Source organism: Maylandia zebra, linkage group LG1 (genome assembly GCF_041146795.1).
Source record: "Maylandia zebra isolate NMK-2024a linkage group LG1, Mzebra_GT3a, whole genome shotgun sequence".
In the NCBI taxonomy this organism is placed as follows: domain Eukaryota; kingdom Metazoa; phylum Chordata; class Actinopteri; order Cichliformes; family Cichlidae; genus Maylandia; species Maylandia zebra.
The window spans coordinates 21,958,616-21,985,485 of NC_135167.1; the positions used below are offsets into that span (position 1 = coordinate 21,958,616).

A 26,870-nucleotide genomic window follows, 5' to 3' on the forward strand; every position below is an offset into this window, starting at 1 on the left:
TCAAATATCAGAGCCATGATAGAGGTGACCAATTATCTGTTATAACCTGCTCATTTACAGCCATGCAAAAGAGGAATATTGTATGGCATGATGTAGGATGCTTACTTGCTTCTCAACAAATACTTTACTGAACATTGTTTCCTATTATTTAATCACATGCATGTTTTTGCACAAGGCAGCTTTGTGTAATTATAAGTGTTCCGAGTACTCATCACCTTAATGGGGGACAGGAGTTTATAAGTATATGAAGTCAGTATTATTGCTTCAGGGGAACAGTGTGCTATAAAACTCAGCTAGTTTGTCCATACTGTGCATGACTCATTCTGGTGGCACTAGTCTCCAAACAACCCACTGCATGAAGAAAAGAGCAGCTCCAGAGGAGAAAGAACTGTGCGGCTGCTCCAGATTTTGATAAACACTTTGTAGCATAGTATTTCAAGAGTGAACTCCATTTGGCAGGTTTCTTTGATCAGTTCCAGTTTTCTGCACAGCTGAGTACATTGATTTCCTGCACACCCACTATAAAAAAAAAAAAAAAAACAGCACATCACAATTAACAGGTTGTAAGCTCCAGTACGATTTACATCAATTCAACTTTGAAGTTCTTATGCCCCCTAGTGTTGACATTTGTAAATGCAGAACCTACAAATGTACTCCACTTTAGAAATACAAACTTCAATAATTCAAGATTTGTTTTTATTGTTACAATATTTAAATTAATCCTTAACTTACAGATACCAGAAACTTGCACATTACATACAGTCATACAAGTATTATGTTTTAGTATTAGAATCAATAGGCACTATGAAATCCTTTAATCGTACCATTTAATAATTCTAATTACATGTGTTTCCTGCAAGCAGTGCAGCAGTCACTTCTTTCACAGTGTGGTCAAGTTGAGGGATTGTTTTGAACTAGCTCTGTTATCTTTGTTCAGGTCAATGTCCAGTTTGTGCTAGTCATGCAGAGCCGCTGTCAGTTGATCCGTTCAGGGGTTTTGGTCATTTTTGTCACACTTCAACATAACCTTTATTCCAAGACCCTGACGTGTGGTCTCAAAGGCTTGGACTGCCTGCTCCAGAGGGAAACGATGGGTCACAAGGGGCTTGACATTCACTTTACCTGACGCCAACATGGCAATCGCCATTGGCCAGCTGCAACACAAACAGTTGTTTAAGTGCAATAATTACTTTAACTTAGCCCAAAGACAATGGTCCATATATTACTGCCTTTAAAATTGATGGAACCTAACTGTTAGCATCTGCTTGTAGAAAAAATGTATATGGGCGTTAGCTTACGTATTGCAGTAGCGGAAAACTCCTCTGATGTCTACTTCTCTTACAGCGGCATTGATCAGAGGAACTGTAGCCAGCTCTGAGCCAAGACCCACCAGCACCACGACACCTCCTGAACGGGTTGCCTGATAAAGGGGAAGAAAAAAACAAAACAAAACAATGTGATTATTTTATGAGTCGGCAGAGACTGAACCCTGTTTATGTTGGGACAGATACAGATAAGATGGTGTCCCGTTTTAGTTGGTGCCGTTTTTACCATTTCGCAGTGTTTAACCTTGCATCATATCTCATGAGCTCATCAGCTATTATGCAACTAAAAACTTTTGCCAACAACTATAGCAAGCAAAAGGACATGTCACTGCTGAGTTGAAGTACAAAAGCTGCATGAAACTTTGAAATATTAAACTAAATTAAAGAACTATACTTCATGTGTGAAGAAATGAACTTTAGATCCCACCACTGATGGCAGGCAAGAGAACTTCAAGTTTCGACATCTCATGCAATAATGTAATGCAGATTTTAAATTCTTACTCTCTCATCTATTACTTGCATGGAACCGTTCCAGAAATGTGACTACAACTTTTGACTTTACTGGGCCACATACATAGATGGCAGTTTGGATGCAGCTCTCAACACCAGTGCATTCAATGGTAATGTGAGGCTGCGCCCCCAACATTTCCTCCACACTCTTTGCCAGCTGCTGGGCTCCATCTCCTCTCCTCACAGTCAGCAGGAAGTCTGCACCCAGGTCTTTGGCCATCAGCAGACGCTCCTCAGACAGATCTGAACACAGCAAAGGATGGTAACCAGAGTTAAACTGAATTATGAGAATGAATACTTCTGTTAAGATAAGTGCTTAAAATGACAAATTGCGTTACCAGATATGACGACCTGCGAGGCCCCCATTGCCTTGGCTGCAAGCAGACAGACCAACCCGATAGGTCCTGTGTAAAGAGGAGAAGCATGCACAAATACTCCAAGTGAACATGTGTTACACAAACGTACATTTAAAAAGAAAGTTCAAGACTGCATCACATATTACTGACAACAGAGTGCTTAAATGAACTTGTTTCCAGAGGGGGAAAAAAAGTTAAACATTGAGATTTACCTGCATGCATCCCCACATCACTCTAGTTTTGTGGAGTCAGTAGGACTCACGTTTTAGTTTACACCCACCGTGTGCCAAAGGGATTCCCTACTTGCATGAGCATCTTACTCAAATACCCTAGTTCTCATCTTGTTTATGGAATATTACTAGCAGTTTCGATGACTTTTGTCTAATTTTTACCTGCACCACAGACGAACACAGTGCTACCAAGGGTCACTCCAGCTCTTCGGCAGGCATGGATTCCCACAGACAAAGGCTCAATGAGCGCTCCCTCCTCAAATGTGACATTATCAGGCAACCTGAACAGTTTTTGAAGAGGGAAACAAGGAAAGAATTTATGCATGTTAGCCAACAGACAGATGAGGCAGCTTCGCGATTGATGGCAATCTTGGAAAAACACCGGTACTTGTAACAGAAGTTGGCACTGTGCGTGTAATAGCGACAGAGGTTTCCATCGTCAGGGGGTGTGGCACAGAAGAAGATAGTGGGAGATAAATTATAGCGTCCAGTTTTGAAGAACTCGTCCATCTCACGGGGCACACCAGGCTCAATAGCCACTCTGTCACCTAGAGAAAATAAAAGTAAAAATTAAAGCAGATGGTCTCATCTGCGCAACTATCACCACATGCGGAGTGAAAACTAGCATAAGGTAGAAGGATTCCATAGCTTGAACCTCAATCTAAATTCAATTTGTGTGATGGGTAAATTTAGAATAAGTTTCTTCAGTTCAAACTTTAGGAGACACTGGCTTTGGTGCACAGCTCAGAGTTACATACTATATTTGCACTTACCCACTTTAAGGTGCTTGACCTCTGAGCCAACCTTCGCCACTCTCCCCGAGGCCTCGTGCCCCAGCACCATGGGTTTTTTGAGCACGAAGTCCCCTATCCGGCCATTCTGCCAATAGTGCACATCCGAACCACAGATTCCCACAGAGTGCATCTGCAGCAAAACCTCTGAGTACAAAAGGCAAACCAGGAACGCAGTTAGGACACAGCTGCACTCCCAGACTGGTCTGAGTAGAGATCATGCAATTTTCTACATTTTAAGCTGCTTGCTTCAACACCATACTAATGAAAAAAAGCAATGCCCATGTGTTTTAAGTCAAAAGCTAAGAAATGAATGGCATAATTAAAATATAATGACCAATAATTCTATTCATTGAAAAAGCATTTAACATAGCAATAACAGCTTGTTTGGGTTTGTTTGCTCTTTGATGACGTATATAATATAAGTTGCACTTGAGTGCAGTACTATACCATTAGGTCCTGGTTCCGGAATAGGGCGATTTTCCTGTCACAAACGACGAAAATGCAAAAAAGTTGCAGTCAATTGAGGTCGCACAGCGTGTATGAACGTGAATATGTAACGTCACAGCACAGTTTCATACCAGCCGCAGGTCTTCTTTAGCGTGCAGCACCAGGGACAGATTGTCTTGCGCCATGACAGAGAGAAATGCTGGGCTTACAACGACGTGAAGTCAACAGAAAGCACGGCAAAGTGCAAACAGACAGACCGGCCAGACCGTGTCGAGTTCCCCTCAGCTTCAAAGTACTCAAAGCAATGGCAGGGCACTCCTTCCTAAACAAACCCCGTGATTGGCTTAAAACGCTGCGGAGCAGTCCACTTTGTAGGGGTGGACGCTGCGACGCAAAAACATAAAACTGCACAAGTGTGACACCAAAACTATTCTTTGCCCCTCGAGTAAAGATATAAACTATATTTTTATTAATCGCAAATTGATATTAAATCTTCATCATTGATATGGAGCGATTTAATAAGCAAAATTTTTTTAAATTGCCGTGGTGCTACTTGAGTCAAATAAGAGCGTCCATTTGAAAAGGGGAGGGAGTAAAAAGGTAAAACTGACTGGATCGTTAACCAACCCGCGGTACAGAGGTCAGGTAGTAACTAAAGTTTAGATCAGATTTACTTATTTTAGGGCGATAATGAATAATTATATGTATATTAATTCCGCCTAAACAGACACTAAATCAAGAGGTGATAAGAGGAGGTAATGCTCAGAAAATGTGAAAAAACAAACAAACAACTGGCTCCACGGGTGGGACGCGAGCACTGTGCAGTATAAATAAAAGTAAAAGCAATTCATTTTCAAATAAAAGAGAAAAGAGTCTATCTATTTTAGCTTAAGAGTAGGTTGCATAAAATTATATACGGCTATGTCATTATCAGGAAAACACAGCACAATGTGACGAGGTAAAGAAGTTCTGATGTAATGGAGTCAGAAACGCTTCTTGCAATGTAGTCATGCAATGTAGCAACCCTTGTGGATATGGGAGCAGGCATTAAGTTTAAGTGCTTTATTGCATATTGTGTTTTTAAGATAAACAGGAAATATAAATAGAATCTGGAGATGAAACGTGAAATCCAGTAGTTGGTTGTGTAAGTGTACAAATTCTTTGTGGGATGGAAATCTGCAGTGCTTTCCAGCAGGCTTGGAGGCTAGTACCATCACCCAAGCCAAGCAGGTAGCTGGAGTAATGCTGTTAACAGCTGAAAAAGAAGAGGGACCCCAGCTGGCCAGTGGGTTCAAAACAGGAAGTGTCTTTTTGTGATGTGACAGTGCTAACCACTGCCCCGCTGCACCACCCTCGCAGTTTCCAAATTTGCAATTTGGATTCTTGTAACTTTGCCTCTGTCACGCAGATAGGTGTAATACACGTAAATGTTGTACGTCAACAGCCTAAACAGATGCAGAAGAAATAGTAGCAATATTTTTGTTATTCTCAAGGTGCCCCTTGTTAGGTGGCTACACTGAAGAGAAAACCTTGTCTGCTTATCTTATCTTTTTATTCATTAATTTCTTGATTGCTATCAGGGGGCTGCATGCTGTCCCAGAGCAAAAGTCTGAGGTGCACACTGGATGGATCAAAAGTCTTTGTACTCGTGGGAGCTCAGTGAAAACTCTGCAGGTAGATTTTTTTATGAATTTAGTAAACCTACTGTAAACTAGAAGACTTTTAGCTGGTGGCACACCCATCTCTCACCCTCACTAGAGTCAATCCAGGTTGCTGTATTTGTCATGGAAGTTAGCAAAGTTAAAGCATATTCAATTAGCACATAAATGTAATTACTGTCTCAAACTTTGATTTGTGGATTTAAATAGACAGAAAAAAAGTTTATAATTTTAAGTGTGGAGCCACTAATATGATCCTCCTTTCAGCAATGGTTTCATCAGGCAACAATAAAAACTAGGGACAATGTCAGAGGGATAACATAAGTACAAGGTCACAGGACAACCAGCGTCATGTGGCAAATCACCATCGTTTATGATATGAAAGTTAAAAGCTAGTGGCACACAGAACTGTAACAAGAGTACAATAAAATCACAAAATGACATCAGCAGTAGCTATAACATACTGATTACTAATAAATCAGTGCAGGAAGGCAATGTAAACATAATAAACAAACATAATAACTCATCTTGTAAAAACTGCTGGTTTTCTCTAACTATTTGCTTGCTTATGAGTGTGGCAAACAGCAGAGTGTTTTACATCTGAAGCATCGGAAACACTTGCAATAGAAATCGCACAGGTCACCCGAGTATTTCTGCAGCTTGTCCATGCTGACGTACCCTGCAAGGAGTAAGAAGAAAATAATAATGTGTAGCACACAAATGTCTTCTGCCTTTTACTGTCATCTATTATTACACTAGACCTTTGATACAGGTCAATAATAAACTGTGAAAAGAACAGTAACTAACAATTCTTCACCTGTAATCATGCTTTTAATTGGATATTTTTGCATATGACCACAAAGTGGTGCTTCATTTTCTGATGAGTCGGCGTCAGATAGTCCAGAACTGCCAACAGAGTGATGGAGGCTTTATTAGTTTAGTAGTCAGTCTACATTTTTTAAAATCAGAATCACAATATTTATAGTTGCAAGTCCACATACTACCTTATGCTGATTTCTTCTTCACTGAACTCATCATCTGTTGGGCAATTAAAGCTTTTCAGGGAGTGCTGTAAAACAGGAGTTACTCTAATTAAGTTTATTTTAAATCCCATCACATGTAACACAAAACACAGCAAGTTCCTGAGCAATGTGCCACGATGCAAGTTCAATTAATCCAATTCAGGGTAAGTGGAAGAAAATGGATGGATGAATGAATATTCTTTATAATAAATAGCCTAGCAGACATCTACAAACATTTGTGAAAGAAAGGGTCGTTCTCAGGAGCTCAGTAAATTCCAGCGTGGTTCCGTGATAGGATGCCACCTCCGCAACAAGTTCAGCCGTGAAATTTACTCGCTATTAAAAGGGGACATGAAATGCTACACACATAAAAGCTCATTTACATCGCGGAGCCCTCCTCTCAAAAACTGACATACATGTAACTCTGTCTGTGGATTTAAGAAATAAGAGCTTAAAGTTAACGTTTTAAAAGCATGTTTAACATCATCTTCTGTCCAGCTGTTGGCCGTAATGTTCAGGTTTGTAAAGTACTTTATAAATGAAAACTTTGTGGAGGAGAATTTGTTTGAGTCACCAGACCGGCATCTATGTCAGTTTTTGAGAGCAGGGCTCAATGGTGTAAATTACCCTTTATGTGTGTAGCATTTCCTGTCCCCTTTAAATATTCCACAAACAGCTGTTAGTGGAATTATAACAAAGTGTAAGTAAATGGAAACAACAGCAACTCAGCCACAAACAGTGTATACTGGCTTGTCACAAAGGGAGTGTGGCATGTTTCTGTATAACTGTGCACGATCAACAGAGGACTTGTTTGGCTAACTGTTTCAGCATCTCACACACATTAGTGTGGAAACAAGAATTACAGGCGTAACCTGTGTGCAGCTTATCTTGCTGCTGTCCGTACCTCATCCGCTGACTGCTCATTACGCTCCCAAATCAGCTGCCCAAACACTTTTCTCACCTCTGAAATGATACATAAATGAGAAGCTGTTTCCAACGTCATGGCAGGTTGACATTCTTTGAGCTGAACCACTCAGAAAGTGACAGTTCTTGCAAATGTTTTCAGGAACCTGAGGAAAAGCTATCAATTTTTTTTTTTAAATGAAGAGGCAAAAATCTAAAGAAGTGGTTTGTGTAGAAAATAATTCAGGGTTTTTCCTTCATTTCAAAAAGGGGTTGTGGTCCTCCCGCACAAATAAATGACCAGGATTGTAATATATAATATTTTTTTAACACTTCTTTAGTTAATTTATCCACTCATATAATATATTTTTATTTATCAAATGTCCAGAAAAAGCAGTGAACAAACTTTAAGTAGGTTAAATCAATATCTGTCAACATTTCTTTTTTATTTCTTATTATCTCTGTATGCCTCAGTCTTATCTACCAAGGACTTAGTATTGTTTAATCACAACAAATTAATAGGCGTAAATTAATCCTTACCATCTTGTACGGAGGCTGGAGGCAGCACATACTGACCAATGCTCAAAGACTTCACACTCTGCCTCTTTTCACAGGCGGACAGAAACAAGCTGTGAAATACTGTCAGCTTGTTCCAGAGGTAATCCTTGCTCTCAAAGATCCTGAAAAACAGTATTTACATGTTAAGCTTTAAAGGGATTGTGGGAAAATGCGTTACAAACACAAACGCTCCGGAGGATGATAACTATAAAGCTTTTCAGCTCAGCATGCTAACCTAAGAGTATCAGGGCATGTAGCATCTTCACTGAAAAGGTAATCCGCTGTCCTCCAATGAGCAATGGAGCCCCCCTCTGAAGCTAAGAGATAAAAAGCGATCAGAACAAGCTAACAAAGGTGTTTCTATAAATGCCAGAGCACAGTACTGTGAAAAACACTTCCTCCAACCCTCAATTCTTGATATTCTGCTAGCAAAATGGTGCAGTGATTTATTGAAAGGTACAAACATACACTACAATACAGTATGTAAGGCAAAAATTGGGCTTCAACTAAAGAAATGCAAGTTTATTATTTTTTCAAATATATATTTGAATAATTAAACAGGTCAGTGTTTGGGTCGGTCAGGTAGAAGGAGTGGATTTGAAAGACCTTCAAAAAGATTGGAGAACTATTACTTAGACTACTTTAAAAAATGCACAGAAGTCTGGCTTCTTTGAAGCAAAAAATAAAGACATTAGTGGTACCTCAAGACTTGTGCACAATACTAGAGGTCCCTTTAAATCAAGACTTTGTTAAATTACTTTAAACTTACCTTATGACAGCAGCAGCATCTTTAAGATAATTCTATAAACTTTCTTTGGTTGCTAGGTTTATTTGGATGGCTAGCTTAAACCAAAGCTAAAAACAGGATACTTACTCCAAAACATGTGACAGGTCTGTGGCACACTGCTAGAAAACCAGGCAGTCTTATAGCGAAACATGGCCAGAAAACTACGAATTAACTACTATTAGTGTAGCTTGTTTTTCATCTGCTTCTTATTTTCAAACCGAACCCCTCTTCTGCTCTGCGTTAGCCATCACAGCCAGAGTTGGCGCTCAAAATGCTCTGCTGCATTCAAATGCTGTAAAAACGGTAGGAAATGTTTTAGATTAGAGAAAGAATCTGTAGAATATCTGGCCTGCAGGTAGCCAAGTGAAAATCTGGCAAGAAAAACAACTTTTCAGGGCTTTTATAAGTTATATTTTCTTAGATATGTCATTAAACAACAAAGCCAGAAAACCTCAAACACGAGTACTTGAAATGAAAGTGATCAAAATAAAACAAAATAACTTTTTTTCCAATTTAGTGAGCTGAGTTAGCTGTGTTAAATCATTGAAAAATCACAAATTGCGTGTAAGTACCTGATTTAACTGTCATTGTTATTTATACTATTACCATATCTGACTGAATGAATAAAAGGTAATAAGTGGCTGTTTTTAATTTGCTTCCTAAATGCAACAAAGAGAGACACAACAAGAAATGCACCAGGGATTTTAATTCTAAAACAGAAAGTTTCTTTTCCTTCACAAAAAACGTCCTGATGTTTTCTGTTTGTTTGTTTTTTACTGTGGACCCACTGCAACAGAAAACTTCTATAGTGGATTGTGGAAAAAGCCAAACCAAATTAAACTCATTTTTATGATGTAATATGAATGGCCATGGGAGAAGTCATCATCAGCAGGAGGACCTGTGAAAGAACACTTAAAAGTCCAGAATTTATGCCCTCTTTTATACGGTCCAGATTGGAATCTTTGCCAGCCAAGTCTGGCCTCCAGGCTTTATGTTCACAGCCCTGAGCTACACACTGTAAAGAAGAAAGACAGATGAGTTATGGGCTTTGCATGTTCTTCAGTGCTCTACATTTTACAGGTAACGAACTTACAATTGACAATTTATATTTAGCATTATTTCTTACTTATATTTGTAAAGCCACACAGGGATAAGCATGAGAAGAGCAATAGTGCATCCTACCGACTGGATATTGTGCATCTGCCCGGTCTTCACATTGTTGTTGTTACTGAACGTGAAGCTTACTTGAGTTTGTATTAATAAAGTACAATCCTGATCTCAATCCTGCATTAAAATACTCAGTATTTGTAAAGTCTTTTACGACCACTTTTAACACACAGTACTGTAATACCAACACTTTAGTATGTAGTTCATTAAAAAATATATATATATATAAATAAAAATATAAATTCTTTGCTGGTAATGCACTTTTATTCCCCAATCTAACTTTCCAGAATTGTAAGGTTTAATGTATGGTAAAGGAAAATACACGATAAAGCATCTATTCTTATCCCATTAAAGCCTGAGCCATGAAAACGTTACCAGAATTTTTTTTAGGTTTATTAAACCTTCTAACACATTTTAAAAGAGAGAGAGAGAGAAAGAAATGAAATATTAATTTGCACACACCAGCTTTAATTTCTATCATATTTGTTACATCTGTGTTATTTTTGTTCTTTTTTGTTTTGTTTTGTTTCAATTTATTGCTTTCAAATTTATTGTACAATTTATTTAGGTTTTTCAGAGGGATACTGATGATGTGAAAGTCTTGTATCAAATATGATACACTTAACATTACAGGGTGAAAAATACATTTGATAAACTGTGTTTTGAGGAGGACAGGCTGATTAGTACTATTTTTTATCCTTGTCAACCATTCAGTTATATTTCTTTTGAATATATTGTGGTTTTCCCTTTAGCTTATCCCCTGGTGTCGATGTAGCCAAAACCCTCAATGAACACTACTTGATCGGTAAAGGTTTATACTTAAAACTATAGCATGTTATCAGCCCTCTGACATGGACTATTAATGTACGGCACAGCAATTTCTGCAGTACTGTATTTTAACACCAGATGGTAATATTTGCAACATCTTATACAGTAAGAGTCCATATTAGATGGTTGTTAACTACTTAGTCTGACAATACACGATAAGTATAAGCCTGCCTTAATGAAGCAGTTTTGATCAGTGCTTTTTAAAGCACACAGAAGCTGCCACTGACTTTGTCTAAATTCAGCAACCCCCTGAAAGCAAATCTGGCTCGAAATGCAGCTCCATTTGTAGCAGATGTCTGATTTATCCTGACCTCATTTAAAGAAGCTATCTATACTCAGTGAGACAGCATGGAGGTAAAGGTGTTATATTATTATATTGTCAGTTTTCTCACTTGTTCACAGTGTTCACATGAGGTACACAAAGGCTTGTAGACATTGACAGCAGTACAGATGGACTGTATGTACAGCAGCTTCTCTGTTTTGCGTTGTTTAACCTCCTCGCTGGGGTTGTCTACAGGTCATGTTTTCAGTGCTATTACATGGCCACACACTCAGAGTCTATTTACTCTGTATGTGTCCATGAATAGACAGTAACCTTGTGCTTTATAAGGAAGATATTCCTGCATCCTGGACAGCACTATTCCCACATAGCTGCTGGTATAAATCCAGAATACTGATAGTGGCACATTTGAATGGGTTTCATCCCATGCTATTACATGTCTACGCAAAGAAATTGCTTAGAAAACCACCAAGCACCTGCTTCTCCATGCGTGTGCTCGGTTCTTGCTTTGCACTGGTATGTCAGACATGACACGCATGCACAGAGGCTCAGCCTGAGCCAGTCGGCTTAGCTGAAATATTGTACCAATAAGCACAAATAATGTACATCACCAGCTTCGCACGTATATTGTTATTGGCGGCTGAGTTTCACCACTCTGGTGCTGGTGAAGCAGTTTAAAGGCAGTGATAACTCTGTTGCCATGAGAACAGCGAAGCCACACCCAGTATTTCTTCCCAACCTTCCCCCGACAACCTGCTCGAACAAAGCACTGGAAAGAGGGTACATGCACTGAGGTTTAACATGTGCAGAGAGGCAGGAGAAACACGAGAGTATCTCTCTTCCCACATCAAATGAAACAGCAGCAATAATGATATGTATAATTGACTACTTGTTAAATTTGGGGGTTTTATTTGTGTGGATTAAATCTAATTGTTTCTTAAATCCCTAAATGGAGAACTGAAGCAGCCAGCTGATTATCTGATTAGTAGAGTGACAGAAGGCTGTTATACCAATATTGATTTGCCGTGGGTTGTCTTGTTTAGTGACCTAATGAAATATGTTTAGATATGAAATCCCTCTCAGACAACATGCAAATTAAAGATCTCACCTATTTTATACAATAAAACATTTTACAAATGTATTAGATTTTCACGATTATTTTTATTTTTTGTTTTGCATATCTAATAAATCTAGAGATGTATTATCACTTTGTTTTCACTGTTATATTTCACATGCGCCATTCTTTTCTTCAACTCTGGCCATGTCGTTGTTTGTTGTCCAGAAATTATTCAGAAAATCTCAGTTATGTTAATAAAAAAATAATAACTAAATACAGGGTTTTTCTCCTTCCCTTTTTGCCTCATGTCCTGATTTTGTCCTTTCAGTGTCGCTCATGCTGGACAGAAAAATGTTCTGTGGTGGCAGAGCTGAATGCCCAGAGCTCATCCATCTCTCCTCTGACCCTCATGATGTTGTTCCTTTGTGTGGTAGCCTGGAGTTTTGCGCAGTATTGCCATAGTTAGTGTGTTGTTGTTGTTGTTATTGTTAGGGCTTTAACTATTCATTCTCATTTTGTTCATTTGATAATTATTGTCTAGATTAACTGATCAGTATGCGTGTGCTTGCCACTTTGTTAGGTACACATTGCTAGCACTGGGTTGGACCTTTTTTCCTTTAAAACCGTCCTGATTCACATGACATAGATTCAACAAGGTGCTGGAAACATTCCTCGGAGATTTAGGTCCATATTGACATGATAGCGTGACAGAGTTGCTGCAGATTTGCTGGCTGCAAATCCGTGATGTGAATCACCCGTTCCACCACATCCCAAAGGTGCTCTGTTGGACTGAGATCTGTTAACTGTGGAGGCCGTTTGAGTACAGTGAACTCATTGTCATGTTGGAAACATTTAGAGATGCTCTTCTGCATACTTTTGTTGTTACAGTAGTTGTTTGAGTTACTGTTACCTTCCTATCAGCTTAAAGCAGTATGCCCATTCTCATGTGATCATTGACATCAACAAGACCAACAAGACTCAGAGAACTACTTCTCATAGGACGTTTTCTCTTCTTGGATCTGTTCTCTATAAAACCAAGAGATGGTTGTACAGGAAAATCTTTGCTGTGTCTAAATCGAACTTGTCATGTGACTGGCTAATTCCATATTTCTGTTAGAGAGCAGTTACCTAATCAATAATTTTAACAATGTGTACAGGATTTTGACTTCATAAGAAAGAAGATTGGAAACCTAGTGAAAATTGTAGCTTTTTTTTTTTTTTTTTTAAGATGGCAGCACGTACACACACATGTATCGACACAGCACTCCCATCTAAAGTGCATCTTTTTATATTTTTGTGTTTTTTTTCACTGCGTTTTCCTGCAATGCACTGAGCACTTTCAGTCGTCAGGAACTGATAGACTGGAATAGACAGCCTCAATATAGGACTACAGGTCTATAACCCTCACGTCTGTAGTCACGTGTAGCTGATAGTGTCTCAGCACATCAGAAACTGTTTACCCCCCTCCTCCCTTCCTGTTACATCCCCATGTAACGGGAAGAGTTGCATGGGGATGCTCTTCGTGGACTATAGCACAGCGTTCAACACCATAATCCAAACTGCAAGTGTTCCAGTTTGGACATCCTTACCACCAAACTGGAGCACCTCCACGTCCTCCCTGCCATTTCATCCTGGATCAAAGAATTTCTCATCAATCAGCCCTAATGAGTCCAATTTGCAACCCCATCACCAGCTCCTCCTGTCTCAGGAAAACCAGGGCCATGACAGGTGACTCCTCACAGTCCGATCACCACCTGTGTGACCTGCTGCCCTATGGCCGGTGCGTCAGGGCATTTAGTTCCCACACCTCCAGGCTCACAAGCAGCTTCTTCCCCTGGGCCATTCAGACTGTTAACACTATCCCTCCCACACACTCCACCTCTACATCCAAAGCACTTTGCAACTCGTTTTCTAATGTGTGCGTTTCTATTATTTTTGTAAAAATTTCTCTTGTTTTGTGTGTGTCCCTATCGATTGTTCGTTGTAACTGAAAATAAAGGGTTATTCTATTCTATTCTATTCTATTCTATTCTATTAGATTATAACTGACTTAAATTGTTGACCAGCTAACACATTTAATCCCAGATGACAAATTATTCAAGGATTTTAGCTCAGATTTCTTTCATAATACCGGTATATGAAAAATATAACATCAGTAGTCTCTATTTCTTTTCTTTTTTCTTTTTTGCACACTAGACTCATTTATAGTCCTGATTCGCTGATTTATCTGAATTTTCTAAATCCCTGCTGTGGATTTATTTTAGAGGGACTGAGATACATATGAAAGCTACAATCACAGAGGAATTCAACGTTGTAAATGGAGTTAAATGTTCAATGAAGCACATTGACCAGAAGCATTTAAATAATCAGCAGAATGACTATAAATCAAGATTTTAAAAAAAGGATAAGAGGAAAAAAGTACACTTGTCACTGACTTCCCTGCCACGTGGGGGCTGTAGAGGTGTTTCTCGTGTGAGGGGACTTTCCAGCACAGAGAGGTCTCGATCATGACGGGATGTGTATAAAATAGTGTCCAGAGGTCTCAGACAAGCTGAGTGTCTTTATGAATAGTTCCTTTCTCTGAATTTTATATACTGCTTCCAGACGTCACCAGATATCCAGTCAGCGGTCTCAGCGCAGCAGTTTATCAGTGCGATGGAACAGTAAACCATCCTAGCGTTACATCACTGAAGGTTTCATTTTCTATCCACACCGGTCTGTCACTTTAACTTGCATTCAGTTTAGTTCTGTGTTAAATGAGCAGTCTATTATCCACACATTTCTCTCTCCCTCTATCAAGTCTCTTTCTCTCCAGCTGAACCAACAACATCAAAGGAGTGTGCTTCAAATCGCAGGTGTTGAAGGATTAAGGCCACCGCAGGATGGGGTTTTTATTCTCGGTTTCATCTTTGATGTTGTGTCTCTTTCACTCAATCGTGTCTCTAACATGTAACATGGATTTGTAGCCTAAAGGCTCCACTGATAACCTGAAAGTATGGAGTGTCTTCAGTCTCACACAGCTATGCCTTAATCGATCAATGTTAGTAGCTGCACATATCAATCAGAGGAAAGGGAACAGGTAACAATTGTATTATTACTATTATTATTATTAATAAATGAATATTAATCATTATAAATTACATAATTGTGAGCAAAACGTTGATCCAGACAGTTTTATGTGACTGCTCTGTGAGGTAGATGGCTCATCTTGGTCCAAACCGAACAAGCTCAGGAACTTAGAATAAAAGCTGTAAAGTCTTCATCCATAAATCCATTCATGATGTCCAGAGAACTAATCCTAATGACTCTGGTGATCCCCTTAATTAAGAAGTGCCACCTAAGTTGATGTGTGTTTGCTGCAGAAAGGGGAAGTGAATACACTGACCATCTTTTCTTTCATTGTAATGCTGGGATACACCTTTAAGCTTGTTAATCATGTGTATGTTTTTCACATGAACTATCCACTTAAACTTCACTGGTAAGCACAATGGCAGCTTTCTGCCCCAACAGGATGGTGTACCTCACTACATCAGAACACCCAAGGCAATGATTTGACCTTTACATTCCCTAGATCGCAGTCCAATTGAACAAGTGTTACCCATGGAGACTCCCCCTTATAACCTGTAGAACCCAAAGGATCCACTGCTGCAAATCATCAAGACAGAACTTGAAAAACGTGAAACTTTCATGACAAATACTTTTATGACAAAAACTGACAAATAGTCATGAAAAGCTGTTACGTTTTTGTACATATAGACACAAATTGTTATGCTTTGTGTCAGGATATCTCTGTGTTGTCCTTTTAAAATTGCTCTCTGAATTCTTGGCAAGCAAAGGGGGGAAATAAGGGGGGAAAGCATCTTAAATGACACATAAACACTGATATTAAAAACTAATGAATTTTTTCTAAAATATTGGGTTAGGGTTGGATTATCACCAGTGAAGCCATAGAACTTGGAAGATTACAAGTGTGAATTATTTATTCTTCTACATGAGGTTGTATATATGGGACTGTTCATATGACAATTTGTGTCAAGGAACACGAATCCATACATCACAAGACGTGAATACAAAAACAGTTGCCATCAGACTTAGGATCCAAAATGGAGGATGCCAGAAATGACAGGGAAACTCAGAAAACTCAGGAAATTAAGACTCAAAACAAGGAAATTAGGCTAAACAAAAACTAAGAACTCTTTCACTAGGAAATAACACAGAACCTACAGGGTGCACAGCTACAGCAAAAGAGGGATGAAACAACACAGAACAAAGGGAGACGGAAACAATAAATGCACACACGGGATAGCGAGAGGACAGGAAGCAGGTGGGGGAACAGCTGGCAGCAATCAAGGAAGACAATACAGGGGAAGCAAAACGAAACATAACACACATGAGACAAAGACTAGCAAAATGGAAGTGGAGACTTGACAAGACACAGGGGAGGCAGGATGACGCAAGGAAATAAACAGAAGCCTATAACTGTAACTAAGAAAACCTGAGAACACGAATACTAGACACAACAAGAACAAAGAACAGCACTGAGGCGGATATACCTGAAGGAGAAATCAGGAAACTAAAGACTAGTATGTCTTAATGAACATAAATTAAAATGAATGAAAAAAAGTTCAGAAACACAAAACGTTGGATCAAAATCTAGGATCATGAAAAGACTGTGGTGCCCCATAGGCTTTAACAGGTTGTAGGATGTTTTGAGAGCATGACAGGGGCATAAAAAATACAGTCTGAACAAAAGTATGGGGCTATGTATACGTTACACCTATAGGAGCTGCTGGACCATGAAAACCCATATAATGAAGCTCCTAGCGAACACATTTTGTGCTTATGCAAAAGCCAGAATAGGTCTGGAACAGATATCGAGACAGCAGGGCATTGGTGACTTTGTGCATTATTTGTAATAAAACCTTTCACAGATGATTGGGGAATATCTAGAATGGGAAAAATAACCACTCTTCAGTGAACTCTTTAGGGACGACCCATTTTTGGCAAATGTTTATAAAGACAGACTGCTTGGCTAGGTGCTTGGTTTTATACACCTGAAAACACCTGCATTCAACTCTAAGATGGGGTAATCAGGGTATGCCTCCACTATTATTGCATGAATCACTATAATAATTTTAGCATCCTCAGTTTTGTATTTAATCAAATTAAAATGTCTTCTTTGTTCTTCTTCTTTTTTCTGAGCAAATTTCCTTGTAAATGTCAACATGCAAACACACTAACCTGGTGATCACTGCCTTTATTATCAGAATAATTTCAGTTATGTATCCTGAGATTTTGGAATACATCCATCAGTCATCCTTGTCAGGGGCTTTTTATTTTTTAGTCTTTTTTTATGGAACTCAGTCTGGTAATAACTTGCAACACTGTGTGCTTATTTTAGCTGTAATTGCTGATTACCTAGATAGGTTTGAGCTGCTTGGACTGCCTATGGCCAAGTTATTTACATATAAAACTAATTTGATATTTAATGAAATGCTGCTATTGCCCCCACCCCCACATGTAGGCCACAGCCACCTTTTAAAGCAGCGTCTTTGAGTCTAAGGCCCATTTCAACAGGAAAAAGCCTCATCACAAAACTGGACTGTTTTCAAAATCAAACTCATTTTTACTTCATTGAATATCCTCAAAGTAATGCTCCATTTAAATAGCTTCAATATACACAAAGTGTCACTGTGTTGTTTGATTATGGAGCCACGAGACACAGCACTTTTTAAATGCACAGATCTTAGCCTGATAGCCAGAACTATCATGTTCATCTTGTTTTGTTCCTTTTCAGTCCAATGGAGCATCCGCTCAGGCTGATTTACACAGATGTGGAAATTTGAGTTTCTCAAACTGATCACTGTACACAAATGTATATGCCTGAAGCTAAAAGCATTTCAGGTTGACGCTGATGTGTTTATCCATACGTACAATATGCGAGTTTTGTTGGGGTTTTAAGACTGAAACGGAGTGGAGTAAAAACAGTTTGGTATATTCCTCCGTTTGTCGCTAAGTAGTGATGTCTCCAGTGTACCATATACAAAGTAATGTTCCCTGTCATTGCCTGGTGAATCAGTCAGATAAATGGAAGATTCTGGATCCCGGCAAGCATCTTTTTCATCTTAATGAAAGGATCTCAAAACCCTACTTATGCTATGAGTAGCTGAAATCAAATTAGTTTTGTGAAAAATGCAAACTGTCACAGGCAAATACTGCTGTCCAACTTTCTAAAATCACGCTTTTTCACTTGTCGAAAGGGGGGACAAGGAAACTTTTCAGAGTGACCGTTCTGATGCTAGCTGTAGGCTCTGTGCCAACCTTTAACCCCGGTTGGGTCATTGGGGTATGTTGGTGTGCTGAGGAGGGACATTGCTTTCCCGACCGTATGAACCAGTGTAGACAACAGCCGAGCAGCATCTGACAGTAGGGTGAGAGGAAATGTCGCAGCCTCCACCGGCTAACCTTCAGGGCAACGGGCTCACTTTGAAGACTCATACATGCATCACAGTCATGTGCAAACACATGGCACGTGTTCATCAATCTGCAAGACTGCACGGAGGTGTTGGTTAGGCAACACACAGAGAGAAAGATGCATTTGAACAGAGGACACCTGCGAGACACACACTGCCAGCAGAATCAAAGTTTTAACTGACTTGATGAAAGTTTGTGTCTCACCAAGGACTGTCGTGCTGCGAGGCCAGACCACGTGTGAATCTTATTTGCCCTTTTAGTTACTTGGGTCCATGATGACTCATCTTTTGGAGTTTGGAGGAAGGCATCACTAAGAAATGGTCACTCCCTGGGGTTAACATCATGTTGAGCACCAGCCATGTAGACTAATGACTTCACTCCCGTCATCTTCTGTCATCTCTAACTGTGCCTTTGAGTTTATGAACTTATGTTTCATCCAACTTTCCAACTAGTCATCCAGCTGTTATTTTGAAATTGTAGTTGATTTTCACAAGTTGTTCTAACCTAGTCTCTCAAATTAATATGACTTTAATGAAGACGATGATAGAAACACACCCATCTGAATGATCTCAATGCACTCCTTATTAGAACCACACCTGTGGTTATCTGCTAGGGGGATCTCGGTGTTTATTCAAGGATAGTTATGTTAACTACTCTATAAATTACCTTAAAGCTGGTTGGTTAAAAGCAGTTGCAAGGAGACTCAAAGATAGCTCAGGTCACCATTAATCAGATCAGCACAAAAACTGAATTCTCCATTCTCCTTTGTCAACTTTTGGCTTAAAGTGGACTCAGTGAACAGACTCAAAAAAACTGTCAGTAGTTTTAAAAGGTCTATTGAAAGGATGGTGAGTTTTTGCAACCAACTGTGAGTGAATGGGGAGGTTGAATATTTCACAGGGCAGTGACCGGAAACTCTGCCAGAGAAGATGTTAGCAGCTGCCAAGGTGAGTTGAACAGTTTGAAATGAACTTCCAGTGGCTTACTTGTTTGTTTTCCTCAACAGGAAAACCAGAGGGGTACGCGATTTGCAGGGTCGAATCCGTAACTGACGAGGAAATGGAGGTGGAAAGTGGAAAGGCAGGTGGAGAGCTGGTAAGTCATTTCCCTCCAGGGAATAAAAGAAGTAAGACTGGAGGTGACAGGTTTGGCTGAAAGTTTTTGCAAGACTTCCTGGGATAAGTGAAGATGCAGAAGGACAGGTTTTCAGTTCAGGCTCCAAGCAACGAACAAGGAAGAAGATGGACATAAGGGGTTACAGAGCAAATAGGTAAAACGCCTCCAGGTAACAAACAAGGTCTGATTAGCACCATAATGGCAATGATGATCTGGTGCAGAACAAGATGTATAATCCAGCATTTTAATACCAGGAGCCTAATTACATAACGCAGAACACTTATGGAAAGGAGACTCTGTGCAGGGCGGTCAGCAAAGCAGAGCCAGCCCAACAATTCCACCTGAGACTAGAGAGAAAGGGTCAGAGTTAAAACCAGATACAAGTCAGTGTGTAGACTATCTGCAATAAGACCAGTACGGCCATAAATTCACATGTTGCAAAGAAGTTGTGCAATCTTGATTGAATCTAAATATCACAAAAGAGTGATTCAGTGCTAGTATCAGAGATACTGATATTTTTATAAACCACTGAATTACAAATAAAACATGTTATGTATATAAGTTTTAAGTAGCACTGAACGGCCTCTATTATTATTATTATGTGTATTTTATTACTACCACTGAATGAATGTCAAACTAACATTAACTAAGTACTACATTATCCTCCTGTCATTGTAATACAAGTACAACACAGAGAAATATAGTACATATGAATTTGACCAATTTAAGAGCTTTTATAGAAACATCAAAATGATTTGAGTAATTACCAGTACTAATAATTTAGGCCACCTGTGGCATAAACAGTACAACGGATCATGGTGTGATTAATTTATTTATATTAAACATAGCATTTTATTATTACTACTGACAAATTTTTGTGTCACCAAATGTCAAGCCAGTTAGTAAGTATTATTTTATCCTCCTATCACTGTAGTATAAGTATGAAGAAGAAAACTATCTTGTATAAATGAATAATTATACTATGTAAAAGTATGGTGCCTGGAGAACATTGGAGGGCATATGAAAGCATTCTCCAACATCCAGATTTTTATGCTCAGGTTTCTCAGATGTGCTTAGCTTCATCCTCTGTGATCAGATTTGTTGCTTGTTGCTTGCTGCGACTATAACAAATGAATAACAGCCCTTTAAATGTTTGAAAGGTTTTGTTCCCACATTAACAAGGTTTACACGCAGCATCCCTAAAACAGAAACTTACTTAAGCGTCAGCACGAACTGACGTAAACACGGGACAGTTGTGAATAACCTAAAGAATATTAATGGATGTCTGGCTTCTTTCACATTGCGACGCTGTGATCTCGAGACGCGCTCCCGCTCGTTTTTCCAGCGCAGGATGCCCCTGTCTAAACACAGGCCACATCCTCTTCTTATAACACTTAACACACATGCAGCTTGCGTTTTGGCAGTGTCTCTAAAACCTACATCTCTGTTTTCTGTTACCTGCTGTCACAGTAAAAGAAATGAACTAACCTAAACTGTATCTCTTCAGTAATAAGCCTCTGCCATATCAGGGAGAAGCTAACGGACAATTTACAACAATGTCAACAATAAAAAAGTTACATTAAGAAGAAAATAAAACGTTACTATGAATAGTTTAAAAGCATCCTGGTGTTTGTAGAAGGCTGCTTAGTTTACGGACAGTTTTTCCTGCTTGCGGAGGCCAAATAGCACAGAAGCTGAGGCTATCATTATTGTGGCAAATTCTAAACTGTTGAGACTTATCTGCCAGTTTGGGTTACTGTTGTAGATCTCCCCTGAGAGGCAGCAAAAGCAGGGGACAAGCTGACTGGAGTTTTACACAGAGGAGCGCCATTTTGTTTAAGTGTTTCTGACTGTTGCTCTGCATGCCTCCGTAGGGCATCGAAGCACAACGTGAGTCACTCCACTGTCAAAACCCCTGATGAAATGGCCCACTAATTTACCTGAGGTCATCTATGATTTCATCATTAACGTCTCGCTCCAAAACTTTAACTTTCTGTCGATGACATCAGTGATGATAAAACGCCTGGTGCGCTCCTCCACAGCCAGCTCGGATGTGATCCTTTATTAATAATTGAGGGTAAGCTGTGTCTAACCTTGACTTTATTGTGGATTAGTATGTGAAGTATTTATATATATATTACCATCTTTGATAGCCAGTGCCATATCTACCATATCCACCCATCTGAAACATTGAGTTTAAGTGTTTCTGACACTTCTATGGCCACAGATGGACATAATCAAGCAACTGGACATGCAGACTGCTTCTATAAACATTTGTGAAAGACTGTTGTGGTACCTGTGCAAGAAGTCCACTCATGAAATTTCCTTGTTACTAAATATTCCAACAAAGTGGAAGTGACTGGGAACGACAGCGGCTCAGCCATGAAGTGGTAGGCCACGTAAAATCACAGAGGTTGCCGAGGCACATAGTGAAAAGAGGCTGCAAACTTTCGGCAGAGTCAATCATTAATGACCTCAAAACTTCATGTGACCCTTAGATTAGCTCAACAACTGTGTGGAGAGAGCCTCGTAGAATGGGTTTCCATGCCCAAGAGCTGCATCCAAGCCTTACATCAGCAAGCACAATACAAAGTGTCAGATGCAGTGGTGTAAAGCACGCTGCCACTGGATTCTTGAGCAGTGGAGACGTGTTCTCTGGAGAGACAAATTTTGGAAGGATTGTCAAAAATTCCCACAAATATATTCCTTAACCTTCTGGAAAGGCAGAAGAGTTGAAGCTACACCCTACAGATGAAGAATGGGATGTTACTCAAGTTCATATTCCTGTGATGACACACGAGTGAATACTTCTGGCAGTACAGTGAACCTAATCGTAACATAATAAATGTCACGCTTGCTGAACTCTCATATCAATGAAATTAGCTGATACATAGATTTGATACAGTGAAGTAAAGTGGAAGCAACACGCATGCCATTAATGTCAAGATGAAATGTTACAGGATTATTTATTGACAATGGGATTTATAGTTGATTAGAATTTAACAAACGCCTCATCATGCACAAAGGTGAAAACAAGGCTCACAAAACTGAGCTCAGTAGTAGAACTAATAGACATTACCCTAAAAAAGAAAAGCGTCAGGCTATCTCCAACAAAGTCAGTCAATTCCCTTTGCTTGTATGTTAAAAATGTGCCTGTGTTTCCTCAGCCCTCTGTTCACACCGACACAAGGGCAGGCATTTTTCATTTCACACTCAGGCTGGAGATTGTGAGTTCTCTCTTGTGTTGCAGTTCTTGGTTCAGGTTACCGCTAACTCTGGCGGGAACTCAGCCTGCTGTGACCTTCACCTTGGCCCTGCATATCTGCTCAGTGCAGCAGGATCTCAAATAGCAAAATACCAATACTGTATGTATACGTATGTAGAGTTCCCTAATTAGGATGAAGCTGCAAATACACTTTATACTAAACATTCACTGATTACTGACTTAATGCGGGTGCGATATTGAAAAGCATTTGCCCCTTTTTATTAAATGAGGCTAAAAACTTAAAGGTATTTGGTTCTTTTGGCCAATGGTTTAAATAGTTTGCAGCATGTAGTGTTTAAATAACAGAAATGCTTCTGAATATAATGCACTGTTATTACAAAAGGTAAAAAGTCTGTCAATCACGATGTTGACTTTGATTATCCTGTTAATACTTGGTTAAATATTGATCCTGCTGTTATGTGTTTTTGAGATGTGAACAAACAGTAACAATTCTTTGTGTAGATTAAATGCTGATCGCTTAAAAAAGTTAGTTTTAACAGTTCACCATGATGGGGAAGAAGTGTGAATATAATTACTGAGCTGGTAGTTATGCAATGCTTTTGTACTCTAAGCACTACAAGTGCTTTTTACTACTAGCCTAATTCATCCAATCTCCCACACATTCACATGAGCGCTTCTTTTGATACCTAAGGGCCTCGTCTAACATTTAAACACATACTTATACTCAAATGGATGCACCAGGAGCACGTCAGGGTTCAGTATTTTGCCCAAGGATGCCTCCACATGCTGACTGCTGTAGCTGGGGATCCAACCACCCACCATCTGACTGGTAGATGACCTGATCTACCCCTGAACCACAGCCACCTGCAAAGTCAGGGATGAGAAGCACAACAAGGGTTAAACTGTTTAAACTGTGTTTCACTTCATTACTCAAACTTCTCCACAGCAGGGACTAAGCTAAAGAACCAACAACAGCATCCACAAAAACAAGAGTACACACTTTACTGTCATCCACAGCTACAACAAGTAAACATGGGTCTGCAACGTTCTGTGTAGCACCTATTATGCCTTTAAAGAAAAAATGAATGTGGATATCCTGGGTAAAAGGTCAGAACTCAAATTAAAATATATTTGACATGATTTTGTTCTTTAAAAACAAAATATGATTGCCAAGGACATTACCCATCTATCATTATCCACCCTCAGCTATCTCTGCTGATGTAACAAGCTCTTGCTTGACTGGTTTTTATTTGTGTTCTCATATTGCATGATGTGGCCTGAGATTGTTCCTGGAGGAGTGGTTTTTTTTCCCCTTAAAAGTGCATCAGCTATGTGTATTAGGGAGTACACTTTAAGTGTTGTTATGTAAGAAATGCATCACACGGTGCATTCATAGTAATAAAAGGCAAAAGATTTTTCTGCGTGCAAAAACTGCAGAACTACTGACCAGACTGGATTCTGAGTTTTCCCTGTTTCCAGTTTGTTTTTGACGTGCAAGTTGACTGGCACTGCTATGGTTTGCTTGCTTGCAGAGTTAATTGGCTAAAAAACCAGACTATCCTTTCCAAGTGAATATCAAACGCAGCATGTTGAGCGACACTTTGGATTTCAGTTCTCCAAAGACACAAACCAACACACAGTGGTGCTTTTTTTCTTCACCCAGTCACTTATTTTGCTTTTCCCAACTGTTTTTATGCTTGCCTGACTAAAAACCTTCATCTCAGGATATTCTGCTGTAAATCTAATTTACCCAAACTCTTGAACTAAGTGCACTTTATGATACGAATAAAGCAGCAATCTTTAAGAAAAATATTTCAAGCCTGTGCATTAACATTGCAAAAACCATGCCTCCGCATAGCGTGCAGGGACATTACTGTAAACACATTCTTTGGCCCATTAGGTTTACAGTGAGTCCTCATGACATCAGTACTTTAATGTCTTCTTCTGGGCTTTTACTGTTTGTTTAAGAAAAGCCGCAAAGCACTTTTTTCTGCTAATATTCATTAAGAGAATGAACTTAAAAATCAATAACAATGACATTTAATCATACATTCTTTTAATTAAACACAACTATTGTCGCAAGACTTTATGTAGTCCTGTGAAAATGCCAGTCTGGAGTATTGAGATGTGCACAAAACATCACAACGTTCTCAACAAAGTCACTGACTGTTCAATGCTTTGAGGAATTGCAAAAAATAATAATAACTTAAAGTCCATGACAGAAAAAGACTGAACAAGTATGAAAGGGTTGGAGGGAAACCTGTTCTCTCTAATGGCAGCGCAGCTTAGGTTTGCAAAGCTGTATTTGAACAAACCACAAGGCTTCTGGAACAATGTCCTTTGAACAGATGAAACCAAAGTGGAGATGTTTGGCCATAATCCACAGCACCATGTTTGGTGAACACAAACACAGCATATCAGCACAAATACCTCGTACCAACTGTCAGTACGGTGGTGGAGGAGTTTGTTTGTTTTACAGCCAGGGGACACGGACATCTTCCAGTCATTGAGTCGACCATGAACTCTTCTGTATACCAAAGTATTCTCGAGTCACATGTGAGGCTATCTGTCTGATGACTAAAGCTTGGCCTAAGCGGGGTCATGCAACAGGACGATGATCCCAAATACAGCAAACCTGCTCTAGCAGCAAAGAAGAATGTCTGAAAAAGAAGAGAATCAAGGTGTTGATTGTTTTAACCTAAACCTGAAGCTAAATGCCCGCCAACCTCAACGAACTGAAGCAACACTGCAAAGAAGAATGAAACAAATTTCCTGTGATAAAGTCATACCTGCTTAAAGTTATTGATGCTGGAGGTGGTTCATGCATTATACTTTTTTATTTTTCATAGCACTGTGTAGTCCTGCAAAAATGTTATTTTTCATGACCGTATATTTGTTATGGCTGATCCAGAACTGCACTCTTAGAGCAGCACATTTCCATTCTGCATGACTTGCTTATATAAAGCAGGCATACTTAGAGCATATACATATTTTCACTCCGCTGAAAGTGCTGTGATAAGATGCATGACGGCAGCCTACACAGCACGCATATCGTTGCACGGCAGCACCTACAGCACGCCACTGTACCGCACATTCAACTATTATTAGTAAACATAAATATGATCGCTCTTGTCTCATATTAAAAATGTAACTCACGTAATACAAAACTAAGTAGATTAAATGATGATAATGGAAAATGTAGAGTGAGACTACAGATCTAACCAAACACTGCAGCTTCTTTGTGAGTATTTATGTATCTATGGGGATCCTGACCAAGACATTATTTAAAAAAACAAACATCACTAAGTAGCAAAGATCCATGGATTGTGTCATCTTTGTGGCAGCCGTTAAGCACTCAGGAATGTTGAAGCAAAGCTTATCTCATAAATCCTCTGTTATTTATCCTCTATTATTTATATTGTTCTTTAGATTGTTTTTGGATCCCTGTAGGCAGCGTATAGATTTCAGAAAAAAGAGCCCTAAAACTTTTAATATATATTATCTTTACAAAGGAGATGCACAGTAGCTAGTGGGACAGTAGCTAAAGTTAATGTGCAGCATGAATTCAGGTGGATCGTTCATGCTATAAAAGATTTAATTACATTTTACTTATTTTCATAAGAAATGCTTACACAGGGAGACAGACAACCATTCCCACACATTCATCCCTATGGGTAATTTAGAATCACCAGTAAACTTAATCTCATGTCTTTGGACTACGAGAGGAAGCCGGAGTACCCAGAGAGAACCCACGGAGTCACGGGGAGAACAACAGCCACACAACCCAAGACCTCAAAAGTAACCCACGCCACTGTGCTGCCTAAACTGGGGCTTTAGTCATCAGTTTCACAGAGACTGTCACTAACCTCTTGCCAGCCAGGTGGGACCTTTGTGTTTGCTTTCTGAAATTTTTAAAATGAATAAATGTCAACAAAAGCTGCGGTGAAGAAGAGGAAACCCAGACGCAGAGAAAGATGCAAATTTAATGAAATGATCGACAGTGGCCTTGTGCCTTTTTAGGAAATGCCTTTCTTCTTCAGTTATACTAATAATGTATCAAAATAGATAGCTATCAAGTATGGCAGAATTGCTTTTTTACGATGAAGTCATTAGTCTGGTATTTCCGCCTCTA

The 26,870-nt window shown here is 39.3% G+C and overlaps 2 protein-coding genes across 2 annotated transcripts; both read right to left on the bottom strand.

Annotated features, from left to right (window-relative positions):
- Window positions 1-674: 674 nt before the first annotated feature.
- On the bottom strand, window positions 675-3,984 carry sord (sorbitol dehydrogenase). Its single transcript, XM_004543218.3, has 9 exons — window positions 3,794-3,984; window positions 3,663-3,696; window positions 3,195-3,359; window positions 2,810-2,969; window positions 2,584-2,702; window positions 2,174-2,239; window positions 1,900-2,078; window positions 1,299-1,420; window positions 675-1,154 (listed from the first exon to the last, which is right to left on the bottom strand). Exons 1-9 carry the CDS (start codon window positions 3,845-3,847, stop codon window positions 989-991), a joined length of 1,065 nt encoding a protein of 354 aa, XP_004543275.1. The 5' UTR covers window positions 3,848-3,984; the 3' UTR covers window positions 675-988.
- On the bottom strand, window positions 3,793-13,963 carry terb2 (telomere repeat binding bouquet formation protein 2). Its single transcript, XM_004543219.3, has 7 exons — window positions 8,678-13,963; window positions 8,039-8,120; window positions 7,786-7,925; window positions 7,247-7,305; window positions 6,325-6,389; window positions 6,138-6,226; window positions 3,793-5,999 (listed from the first exon to the last, which is right to left on the bottom strand). The coding sequence occupies exons 1-7, from the start codon at window positions 8,739-8,741 to the stop codon at window positions 5,887-5,889; spliced, it is 612 nt and encodes a 203-aa protein (XP_004543276.2). The 5' UTR covers window positions 8,742-13,963; the 3' UTR covers window positions 3,793-5,886.
- Between the last annotated feature and the right edge of the window lie 12,907 nt (window positions 13,964-26,870).

Bases quoted from the DNA above. Each gene is read 5' to 3' on its own strand.
- sord (XM_004543218.3), bottom strand. From the start codon at position 3,847: ATGGCGCAAGACAATCTGTCCCTGGTGCTGCACGCTAAAGAAGACCTG. The intron at 2,970-3,194 runs GTAAGTGCAAAT...TATTTTCTCTAG, and splicing joins GGTCAAGCACCTTAAAGTGG to GTGACAGAGTGGCTATTGAG. The intron at 1,421-1,899 runs GTATGTGGCCCA...CCCCTTTATCAG, and splicing joins GCATCCAAACTGCCATCTAT to GCAACCCGTTCAGGAGGTGT.
- terb2 (XM_004543219.3), bottom strand. From the start codon at position 8,741: ATGTTTCGCTATAAGACTGCCTGGTTTTCTAGCAGTGTGCCACAGACC. The intron at 7,926-8,038 runs GTTAGCATGCTG...ACTGTTTTTCAG, and splicing joins ACATGCCCTGATACTCTTAG to GATCTTTGAGAGCAAGGATT. The intron at 6,390-7,246 runs GTACGGACAGCA...CCTGTTTTACAG, and splicing joins ATGAGCAGTCAGCGGATGAG to CACTCCCTGAAAAGCTTTAA.